General features: G+C 37.0%; 1 protein-coding gene across 3 annotated transcripts; it reads left to right on the top strand.

Annotated features, from left to right (window-relative positions):
• Window positions 1-1,429: 1,429 nt before the first annotated feature.
• On the top strand, window positions 1,430-11,611 carry LOC129322314 (transcriptional repressor ILP1). Of its 3 annotated transcripts, XM_054968577.1 has the most exons (6): window positions 1,434-2,824; window positions 6,051-6,218; window positions 8,105-8,781; window positions 8,869-9,154; window positions 9,381-9,670; window positions 10,849-11,611. In XM_054968577.1, the coding sequence occupies exons 1-6, from the start codon at window positions 1,622-1,624 to the stop codon at window positions 11,039-11,041; spliced, it is 2,817 nt and encodes a 938-aa protein (XP_054824552.1). In that variant the 5' UTR covers window positions 1,434-1,621; the 3' UTR covers window positions 11,042-11,611. The 3 variants fall into 3 exon arrangements, with proteins under 3 accessions (XP_054824553.1, XP_054824554.1, XP_054824552.1); XM_054968578.1 differs by lacking the exon at window positions 10,849-11,611 and having other exon boundaries at window positions 1,430-2,824; window positions 9,275-9,664; XM_054968579.1 differs by lacking the exon at window positions 10,849-11,611 and having other exon boundaries at window positions 1,430-2,824; window positions 9,267-9,417.
• The last annotated feature ends 395 nt before the right edge of the window (window positions 11,612-12,006 follow it).

The following is a 12,006-nucleotide window of genomic DNA, read 5'->3' as shown; positions in this document are numbered from 1 at the left end:
CTCAAAGTATCAGGCGAGAGTGTCGCTCTATAAAAATATGTTATTAATATCTATAACTCTTGTTTTGGTCAAAGCAATCAATAGAAATACATCAAAACTTTTGTTTAATCCAAAATCCAGATATTCTTTAAGATTATAAATTGGGGTGGGTTAAGTATTGGGTGTTTGTTTCTCCTCTTTACTTGAGAAATATCTTGGAACTATTATTGATATTTGAAGAGATAAAATTGTAGTTTACAGTGATATTTTTGTTAGAAGGTTAAATCAAAATTAGTTGATCATTTAAAATTGATGTAAATACTAAGGCCTCTTATCATTTAAATAAGTAGTTGAGACTTCAAATTTTAATCATTATATATATAATAACTTAATTAGCAAAGGTTTACTCTTCACATTCAATACCTTGAAGGAAATATTGGTAATATACTCTTGATTTCATAAAAAAATTAAAACATATTGAATGGAAAGGAAATTTGCTTTCCCAAGAATGATCCTCGTCAAATAACTAAATAAGTTATCATTTCACTTGATATTTTTTAACTATTCAAGTGTTTCAATTTGTTTCTTTGTATTAGTGAAAGACTCACTGGCGTGCTGACTAATTTTTTTTTTTTGCCCCTCGTCATTCTTTGTTTTATTTTCACTTGCAGGACCTTTTATTATTAATATTATCATTTGACTTTTTATAAAAAAAACAGTTTTCAACTCCTCTTCCCAAGCAACAGTTAAGTGCGTTACTGCTATGATGATAGATCCAGGTCTAGTTCAGTCTGTTCCTCTATTTCTATTCTCTATTTGCTCTTTTTCCTAAGACTTGGGACTGCCTGAATTTTCTCATATTTTTCATATGTTTTGTGATCTATTTATTTTTACATAGTGGTTTACTGATTTATTAGCATTATTTTTTGATTTCTCATGTTCTTACTGTTTCATTCCCCACTTTTGGCCAGACACAGGGCATGTTTGCATTCTATTTTTAAAAAAATTATTTTTTTTCAAAATAAAAAGATAAAAAATTTTGTTTGAGTAGTTGTTTTAAATTTAAATATTTTTAAAATTATTTTAAATTTTTATTTTTTAAAATAGAAATAATTTAAATTTTTTTAATTTTTAAAGCACATTATATTTGATTATTTTAAATTATTTTTAGTTATGATAAACTATTATCTTGACTTTTTTTTAATTTGAAATTATTTTTAAATTAATGTAATTAAATGGATTTTCATTTCATTTTATTTTAAAAAATAGTTTTAAAAAATTAATTTATAAAATGTTAAAAAAAAAAAACCAGAAGATGAATCTTTAGTATAAAGCAACTGACGACTTGGATATACCATTGCACTCACTCAACGGCTTAGATTCGCTATAAGAATTTGATTAATGAATTAATCTTTACCTTTCGAACAACCCAGACATGTCATGTCAACGACGTCGTTTCAATGCTTGGATTCAGACGGGTAGCAAGACTGAGAGCGCCTTGATCCAGGACCTGTTGCGGAAGCATTCAAAGACGGCGCGGCAATCGAAGGTCGAGCAACCGGCCGTATAGACATTGTTCAACAAATCCTTCAGAGGTTTGAAATTGGAATAAGATAACAAAGTATTAGTAGCCGTAGCCTCCATGAGCAGCAGCAAAGCAAGGAATTTTCGCCGCCGTGCCGGGGATGACGAAGACGAGGGCACCGGCGGCGACACGGTCTCAACAACCAACCCGGTCAAACCCCCGTCGAAACCGTCGTCCATCTCTGGCACCAAGCCTAAGAAGCCACAAGCCCCCAAGCTTCTCAGTTTTGCCGACGACGAAGAGAATGAAACCCCATCGCGTTCGAAACGGCCCGTTTCGGACAAGTCCTCTTCTCGCCTGGCCAAGCCGTCTTCCTCCTCCCACAAGATGACTGCCCTGAAAGACCGTATTGCTCATTCCTCGTCGGCCATCGTTCCTGTTCCTTCTAATGTTCAGCCCCAAGCTGGAACCTACACCAAAGAAGCACTCCGTGAGCTCCAGAAGAACACACGAACTTTGGCCAGCAGTTCTCGTCCTTCTTCGGAGTCTAAACCCTCATCTGAACCTGTTATTGTATTGAAAGGCCTGGTGAAACCTGCGGAACCAGTGAAAGAAGCACCGAAATCGGATTCTGAGGACGAACAAGATGAGCTTAAGGAGAAAAAGGCTGACTTCTTTCGCAGTGTTAGAGATGATGCCCAGGACAAATTGGCTTCAATAGGGCTCACAAATAACAAGAACTCATCTGGGTCGCTGATTCCTGATGAAGAGACCATAAAAGCTATCCGGGCCAAGAGGGAACGACTGAGGCAGGCTCGTCCAGCAGCACCAGATTACATCTCTTTGGATGGTGGAAGCAATCATGGTGCCGCTGAGGGGTTAAGCGATGAAGAACCCGAGTTCCGTGGTCGAATTGCCATGCTTGGACAGAAAATGGAAGGGGGAAAGAAGGGTGTCTTTGAAGATGTAGATGAGAGAGCCATGAATGTGCGCTTAAAGGATATTGGAGACTTTGATGATAATGATGATGAGGAGGAGAAGATGTGGGAAGAAGAGCAATTTAGGAAAGGATTGGGAAAAAGAATGGATGAAGGGTCTAATGCTAGAGCAGGCAGCACTGATGTTCCTGTTGCTCAAGGTGTCCAGCAGCAAAAATTTGCTCCCTCAGCCGCTACTGCATATAGTGCAGCTTCAAGTGCCTCAGTAAGTCCCAGCATAGGAGGAGCGATAGGGGCATCACAAGTATTGGATGTGATGTCCTTATCTCAACAAGCTGAGATCGCAAAGAAAGCTCTGCAAGACAATGTTAGGAGACTTAAGGTATGAGCAGCTTTTATAATTGTCAAACTGTCACAAATATTAAGTTTTATGGGGAATTTTTGGTCTGATAAATGTGATTATGCAATATAAATTGCCTCAAACTTGTCATAATGATAGCAAGTTATATGCTTATATTTCTTTCACCAACCTCTTGCGTCTGAACTAAAGTGTAAACATGGTTCGTGGAACATCTCTCTAGGAATAATCTGGTAAATTTGTTATGCCTTGGATCCATTATGATACTGTTAGAATCTGAATAGGAAGAGAAATGGGAAGAAGAGAAACAACAGGGTATGGAGAGAAAGGTGGGAACTATTAACCCTCTAAAGCCAGGATCTGTGCTTTAGAGTTAGGAGTATCTCCATACATCTGAAGAGTACTTTATTTATGTCACAAGAGCATACAATTGCTGTCAAAGATTCATTGTAACACCCTAGACCAATAACTAACTGAAACTAACTTCACCACGTAGACATCGTAGCATCTACCATATGTACATAACACACTCTGGCATCTGCCACATCACAAATTAACTGGATCCAAGTGACCCTGTCCTTAAGTTAGACATACAGAAACTGGATAACTACGTAGAATGGAATCCTTAAAGATAATTCTTTCTCACTTTCATCCGTAAGGACGACTCTTTCCCAAACTTGTTAAAAATACCCTGTCTTACATTCTCTTCCACGATTCTTCCTTCTACTGTAGGTGATAATGGGTTGTGAAACGGTATCAAATACAGACCAAACTTAGTCACCAAATGCTCTAATCTTTTCCCCAGTATATAGCTTGGGTTTTTTTCCTCTTTTTTTTTTTTTGGGTTGGGGGGGGGGGCTTTGGAATATGCATTTATGCTGCTCGACTATTGCTCCAGTCACTTTAGAAAGTGTTGCAAAGTACTCCCCCTGTCTTCTTAGCTGTCACTTTGCAAGAATTTTTTCTTTTTATTTTAAAGAAGTCTAAGACAACATTAATTACTATTTTACCAATTATGTCCTTATCTTTGCTGACTTTTAATTATGGAGTAGGAGATAATTGATAAAAGAAATTAAGGGCATATTAAGAAATATAAAAAGAACTTTGACATATTTATTGTATTTTTTTAATCTATGTGTTGACATATTATAAAAAAAGATTGACAGAGTAGAAGATTGGGAGTTAACAACAATAAAATTATGCATCTTTACTACTAAGTGATTTTTTTTGAATTGTCATTATCTTCAGCTACTGGTGATCTGTGGTGTGCTATTTTTTATTATCTCTTGAATTCTCCTTGGTTGGCATAAAGTTGAGCAAAATTAACTTTTTTTTTTCTAACTGAAAAGTGCATTCATAAGCTAAAAACAATTATAGCATGACCAAGTCTTCAAGCATAGCCTTTTCATCATCTACCGCCTTTTGAGGGAGAGGTGAGGGATGATCAAAGATACAAAAAGTCACATCCATATAATGGGACATCTTAGCAAGATAATCAGCATATAAATTGGAATCTCTGCCAAAATGATGAATAACTAAGCTCCAATCCTTATGATATAAAAGTCTTGCATCATCAACCAGCTCCTTAAAAGGGTGGGAGTTATCACAACCCTGGTTAGCAGAAGTATAGCCTAGTCACAAAATATATCCGCTGTATGAAATCCCTTGGCCTGACATAAATTGAGGCCATGAATAATAGCAAGTAAACCTGCGAGCACAGCAAAGACATTGATTAATTTACAACTAAAGCCTTGAAACCAATTCCCATCTCTATCCCAAGTAGAACCACCACAGCTACTGCTTCTTCTCAGAAAAACAGAACCATCAACTTCAAGCTTCATAGGCTCATTCCTAGTTGCATTTGCTTTCACACGACAAAGAGGGGGCTAAACTAAGATCAGTATCTAAACACGCCTTGAAAAAACTAGAAAGGGCAGTTTTCTGATCAAGGAGGTTATTCTCATCAATGGCTTTTCTACATCTATCAACCCAAATATCCCAGCAAACATAGCCAAAAAGAGTTGCCCAGGACAGGTTTCTTGTGTACCTTTGACTTGCTTCATGGCTTAGATTCCATTCAACCCACTCCACACTTGTAAGGTTAGTGAACGTGCTCCAGTATCCTCGTTGACCATGGCTTGCCACCTGTTTGATGCATTTGGATAGTCATGGATAAGGTGCATCGAGTCTTCTATCATGTTGCATCCAAAAAGGCAGTTCTACTTGATTGTTAGTCCTCTCCTTTGTCTCAGCTCTTGCATGTGTGCCCTTTCATGTGTAAACAGCCACATAACGGATTTTGTTCTTTCTGCAATGGGCCATCTCCATAGCATTTTCCAGATATTATCTGTGTTTTTCCTTGTACCTGCACAAAGAAAATAGTAGGCAGATTTAATGTTAATAGAACCATCTGTAGATGGTTTCCAAAAGTGTTCATCCTTTCCTCTCTCCTCCCAAGGCAGGTGGGCATGGGTAAGATAAGCAACCATATTTGGATGAAACCAAGAGAGTAGATTTTGTAAGTCCCAGCAACCCTTATTGGTCAATGTAGTCGAACTCTTTCGGTTCTATCAATTGACCCCTCCCTGCTGGCAACCAAAAAAAAAATATTACTAACCATTTTTTATTGCCATTTTGGTTTATACCTATGGAACCCTTTTGAGAACATTCTTTTCATTTTACTGAAATTTGACCAGACTGGGAAAATGAGACGGCATCAGTATGGTTGCATTCATTTCAGAAAACGTTCCTCATTATGTATCTAAGAAAGTATTGGGCTGTATCGGGAGACTAAATATTTATGTTTCCTAACTTGGATGACCATGACTATAACTATTAGGTTGCATTTGGTTAAGACATAGGAAAAGCATTCTCTTTTCATCATGCAAAAAATGAGATATATAATGTCTAATTATCTATTATATTGCCAACACCATTACTTAATAATGACTTCCTTTATATATGAAAAAGAATTCAAGGCTATATCTTTTGGCGGGGGGCTTACAAGTTATAGAGAAAATTGAAGTATTATGTATGTGAAGTGTTCTCAAATTTCAATTATAAGTAGTTGATTGTCTCAGCAGTAAGTTGTATGCTATTACCATCATATCTCTATGCTTTAGATAAGGGCATACTTTTACGTGGCTACGTTGTTTGGATATGAGACTTGTCCATCCAATATGATTTTTCTATTAGATTGATACATCATAAATATTTTCATAATTGTTTGTTTGTTTTTTAACCTTGACAGGAATCCCATGGACGAACAGTGTCATCATTGAATAAAACTGATGAAAATTTGTCTTCCTCACTTTTGAATATCACTACTCTTGAAAACTCCTTAGTAGCAGCAGATGAGAAGTACAGGTTTATGCAAAAGCTTAGAAGCTATGTGGCGAATATATGTGACTTTTTACAGGTAGCTATACTACTTGATTGCTTTATCTTCCTGGTTTGAGCTTGACTACATGTATGAATAACTATAGATAAATTGAGATTGAGCGGTGCTTTATTTTTATGAATTCTATTTCATCTCATATTACATATTTTATGTCTTTCTTTCAATCTTTTATTCCTTGATCTACTTTGAGTTTTAAGAACAATTTTACCTTTTTTTTTTCCAAGGTTTTGGACGGGCTAGGGGGGCATAATCTGTGGATATGCGTTGCTCTCTTAGAGTTGGAATCTTTGTTCTGAATGTTTGTCTTTGCCATTAGATGTATGGGATGGGTAGTATAATGTTTGTGGCTTTCTCGCTAGAGGTGGCTATTTTGTCCTATTAGCCATAGCCGTTTGACCACCTTAATCTGGCCTATGATGATGCAACTACACGCAAATATTCAGGGGCATGAATGAATGGGTTGGGATACTAGGTAAATTTATGAAGCATGGTTTTCATGGGTCAGCTCATGACTAATATTTAACCTGCTCCTTATCACTATTCTTCGTTTACACATTCTTCTAAATGTTGTTCTCAATTGTGAACTAGAACAATCAAATTAACACCCTTAAATCTATTGTGTTAGTAAACGTAAAAATAAGAGGAAGACAAACTTTAGAAATACTTTTCTAAAACTAGTTCAGTTCTGTTGTCTCCCATATCTTAAACTTATTACACGTCTGTCTTACTATGTTTAGTTAGGTGAATCTTAAAGAATGAACGCAGCAAATTCCAGAAGTTTTAGAAATAAGAGGAAGACAAACCTTAGAATTACTTCTCTAAAACTAGTTCAGTTCTGTTGTGTCCCATATCTTAAACTTATTACACATCTGTCTTACTATGTTTAGTTAGGTGAATCTTAAAGAATGAAAGCAACAAATTCCAGATGTTTTATTGAATGGATTGAATTATTAAGGAAAGTAATAAGAATATGAATTGAAAGATGAGTAACTTATGTATATACATGAGCGTTATTATCCCAAGGAAAAAAAATCTAATGACCAAAAAGCATTCTTGCTTAATAGAGTTTAAGAAAGAAAATTTTATTTAATAAATTATATATTGAATCAATCATTTTTGCTCTGTTCTCTCTCTGTATCTTGCGAAGAAAGACTCAAATTTTTTGTACAGCTCTCTTTTTTTAATTTTTAATTTTTTTGGTTTTTTGTTTTTAATGGAGTGTATATCCTCCTTCCACATATAGTGGAACAAGGAAGCATTACTACATGTTCAAATTTATACCTTTCTACCTTCTCAATATGATTTCTTCTCTTAACATGGGCGAGCGTGTGTCTTTGTCTGCTTCTCTTTTGGGTGGGGAGGGGGCATGTCTGTCTGTGTGATTTGATAGACCTCCTGCCAGGGCCTTTTTTATGCAGACCTAAACATGAAACAAGATGGGAGGATAATCACTTGCTGCTCAAAAATAATATGGAAAACTTAAAACTTCCATTGAATTTTATTTGCAGAATGTTGAAGATTATGCATTTAGTTAGCCATGATCCCGTCATTATTCTATTAGCAGCAAACCTTGATTAGTGACATGGAGTTTATGGACAATTTCTTGTCTTTATTTTCTCCAGTCTGGCTGCCATCTTTCTCATCAGTTTGTCCTCCTTGCTCTTGACATATAAAACTTCCACTCTCCAGTCTGGATGAAAGAAAATGGATTCTTTTAGATATTGTTTTATGTTGCCTTTATCAATAATAATTTGATCTGAAGCAGTGTTTCTTATAGGGTTTTTAAGAAATTGTTCTCCTGGATATAAAATTTGGAAATTTAAGTGCCTGCTTGTCTCTTTACCCAAAGCTACTCTGGGATATCATTTATCAACTTTTTGCTAAGATAATTCTGTAACTTCCAGCATAAAGCTCCTTATATTGAGGAACTTGAGGAGCAGATGAAGGGTCTTCATGGAGATCGTGCTTCAGCTATCTTTGAAAGAAGAAACACCAATGATGATGATGAAATGAAGGAGGTAGAAGCAGCTGTGAAAGCTGCAATGTCAGTTTTCAACAGGAAAGGTAGAAATACTGAAGTAATTGCTGCTGCTGCAAGTGCAGCTCTGGCTGCTTCTACTGCTGCAAGAGAGCAAAGAGACCTACCAGTGAAGTTAGATGAATTTGGTAGAGATTTAAACCTTGAGAAACGGATGAAAATGAAAGCACAGGAAGAGGGACGCCAACGCAGGAAACTTCAGGCACTTAAACCTAATAAACAGGCATATATGGAAATAGATGATCAAAAGATAGAGGGAGAATCCAGCACTGATGAGAGTGATAGTGAAAGCCAAGCTTATCAATCACAATGTGATTTATTGCTGCAGACTGCGGATCAAATTTTCAGTGATGCAGCTGAGGAATATGGCCAGCTCTCTTTGGTTAAAAAAATATTTGAAGAATGGAAAAAACATTATTCATCAAGCTATCGTGATGCTTATATGTCATTGAGTCTTCCATCTATCTTCTCTCCATATGTGAGGTTGGAACTCCTGAAGTGGGATCCACTCCGCAAGGCATCTGGTTTTCAAGATATGAAATGGTGAAAAAAAAAAGTATTGAATTTGTTACTGATCTGTTTGAGATACTATGTTACTTATCGTGTTTTCTCCTCACTTCTCATGTTTAGGTATAAATTGTTGTTCACCTATGGTTTGCCTGAAGATGGTAAAGATCTGGTGGATGATGATGATGTCGACCTTGAACTTGTCCCTAATTTGGTGGAGAAGGTTGCACTTCCTATTCTTCAGTATGAAATTGCCCATTGCTGGGACATGCTTAGTCTACAGGAAACAGTTAATGCAATTACTGCTACGAAGTTGATTGTACAACATGTGTCTCATGAGAGTGATGCTCTTGCTGATCTATTAGTTTCCATTCGGGCACGATTGGCTGATGCTGTTGCTAATATTACGGTATGAAGTTTATATGCAAGTTTCCATTTACTTTACAGGCGCTCTTATTCAAAGGCTCAGTTGCATGCATATTTGCATGTCTGATTTATTAAATATGCGCATGACTGTTTAGTTTTGCAGGTCTGCATGAGGATGATTTTTCAAACGAAGTGGCCATGTAGCTGCAGGATTTTGTTTCCTTTTATGGCATTGAAGAATGAAATTTTTGTCTTGTCAACTCTTGTAGGTCCCAACATGGGGTCCGCTGATACTAGCTGCTGTTCCCGATGCTGCACGAGTCGCAGCATATCGATTTGGTGTGTCCGTTCGACTATTGAGAAATATTTGCCTGTGGAAGGATGTTTTTGCAATGCCAGTATTAGAGAAGCTAGCCCTTGATGAGCTTTTGTTCGCAAAAGTTTTACCTCACTTTCGAGTTATTTCAGAAAATGTACATGATGCAATAACAAGAACAGAACGGATTATTGCTTCCATATCTGGCGTATGGGCTGGCCCAAGTGTTGTAGGAGATAGGAGGTATGATGATTGTGTTTTTTTCTCCCCTGACATTTTAACGATTACATTTATTTATCTTTGAACTAATTTGTGCAGATTGAGCCTTTTGAATCACATCAGTACTAATTTGGTCGCTTGTACTAGCTGAACATTAATTGAGTATCTGTATGAGTTATTTATCAGGTTATGATCTACAGTGTGGTTAATAGGGGCGAAAAATTTTCACTTGTACATGAAAGAGGTGAAGAAAACGGTTGTAATTATCACCTTTTCCAATTACTACAGAAGAGAGTTAGCTAATTATGTAGAGGTAATCGGAAACCAAAACCAAAAGTTTCCAACAATCATTTAAAATCATGGATGGGGATTTTATCACCGAAGAGTAACTGATGTCAAGTGAGAAGAATGAGATGAATCAGAGGCAATTTGTTGTGGGGATTCACAGTGCCTTTGTCATTAAGATGTTTTTGTGCCCCTGTAGGTACCTTCCTTTTTCAGATGAGGCTATATAGTTTGAAAGATTATAATTAGGTCCTTACAGATCTCAATTTGGTAATTAGATCCTTGTGCTTTTGCCTCAGATCTTTCAATGTATATTGACATCATTTAAGTCTCTGTTATTGTCTGCAAGTACTTGTTAACCAACCTGGCTTTTCAAATTACTATCTTTTGATTTATGGTTCTGCAGCTAGCTAAAAAGAATTTGCTTTTTGGCTTGACGGGTTGAACATGCCAAGTCATCAACTTGATTGACATGTAAAGTTTAAAAAATCTTGATTGACAAGGGGTTGAACCTGTCAAATCATCAACTAGTTAGTATACCTTACATGGTTTGTCATGCCCAATCACAAATTTAGGTAGTATATTGAGTACCCTTCAAATGGTACTAGAACAGTCAGTAGCCCTAGGAAGGGCTACTCGTGGCTGGGGGATCCGATTTCCAAATGTAACCACTGGGACATCTACATCTCACACAATTTGGAAGGTTATTGGATGTATGAGATGCTTCATAGAGTATTTAAGATGGGTGACTCATCTCAATAGCTGCTTTTGCCCCCATCCCACTTCATAACCTTCTGAAACTACAAGGGCTTAAAGATGTGCCTAATCTTATAACATGCATCTGTATTGTTGTTTTGTGTACTTTTTTTCAGCTGGGAATCTCATGTTTCATTGCCCTTCCTTGTGTTCATGTGTAGTCGCAAGTTGCAGCCACTGGTTGATTATGTGCTGTCACTGGGAAGGATTTTGGAGAAAAGAAATGTTGGTGGTGTAATGGAAGGTCACACAAGTCAACTTGCTCGGCGTTTGAAGAAAATACTCGTTGACCTTAATGAATATGATAATGCCAGGAACATAGCCAGAACCTTCCATCTGAAGGAGGCATTGTGAGCTCGGAGCTGTGACAAATTTAGGATTATTTTCTAGGGGCCTCCTTACAACCGAAGTGGGCTTTTATACTGAACATTCATGTGGGGTATGCATTACAATTGCATGTCGTATGGACCATGAAAATTACTGAGTTATCTCACCCCCACACCACAGACAAAGGCGTATGAATAAGAACCTGCTGGGACATGTGTACTTCATCATTGTTCTTTCTCTCACAGACATGGCAGAGTTCTAACAGCAACCATAAGATGCATATATTCCCTCTTCTTTCTGGTTGTGCAGAGGGAGGCATTCCTTCGTCCTTGCCGCCGGTTGTTTTGCCGTTGGTTCTGCTGGGTTTGGGGTCCAAGAGGAAAGAGAGATATTGTAAAAATTTCGCCGGGTTTTTATAATTCGTGTTTTTAGGGGATTATATCATCATAAGTTGACTCTAGCCTAATGCTAATGTTCAAAGTTTTGGTTTATCCAGAGGATCTTCACTGATAGGCTTTCCATATGACTAGGAATTACCTTTCTCATTAGTGATGTGAGAACATGCTTCCCTGAATGAATTCGTTGTCCTTGTTTAAATTTTTGCCAAGCCCTCAGCAGTGTGATGTGATGTTATCCGTTTTTTGGAAAAAGCCAGTTATAAAACCTTGAATGGGCTTACGTTTTCTTGTGGCTTTGGCAGATTATCCTCCATTGGCCGGGCCTTGAGAATGGATAATTTGTTATAAGCCTCTAGGCCTGGTCAAAGCCCACTGCACGATATGCTAAATTTTGGTTTTCAATGTAGGATTCAGTTTATATAAACAAGGGAGATCAAATTTATTCTTGGTAGGTGTGAAGGCATGCTAAATTATTTAATGACTGTTGAATTCTTTTCCCCCCAATTTTGGGTCAAAATGGCTTTTGAATTTGATTCCAAGATGTTGACCCAAATATTAAAAAAAAAAAGTCTCAAAGATAGTGGTTCGGTTTTG

The sequence above is a fragment of the Prosopis cineraria genome, unplaced genomic scaffold (assembly GCF_029017545.1).
Source record: "Prosopis cineraria cultivar Desert tree isolate PC_DT_omini unplaced genomic scaffold, ASM2901754v1 PC10, whole genome shotgun sequence".
Taxonomy (NCBI): Eukaryota; Viridiplantae; Streptophyta; class Magnoliopsida; order Fabales; family Fabaceae; genus Prosopis; species Prosopis cineraria.
Note: the sequence above shows the minus strand (reverse complement) of the source record. Positions and strands in the feature narration are given on the sequence as shown.

Excerpts from the sequence above, each read along its gene's own strand:
- LOC129322314 (XM_054968577.1), top strand. The coding sequence starts at position 1,622 with ATGAGCAGCAGCAAAGCAAGGAATTTTCGCCGCCGTGCCGGGGATGAC. Across the intron at positions 2,825-6,050 it reads ACAATGTTAGGAGACTTAAG|GAATCCCATGGACGAACAGT; the intron begins GTATGAGCAGCT and ends TAACCTTGACAG. Across the intron at positions 8,782-8,868 it reads GGTTTTCAAGATATGAAATG|GTATAAATTGTTGTTCACCT; the intron begins GTGAAAAAAAAA and ends TCTCATGTTTAG.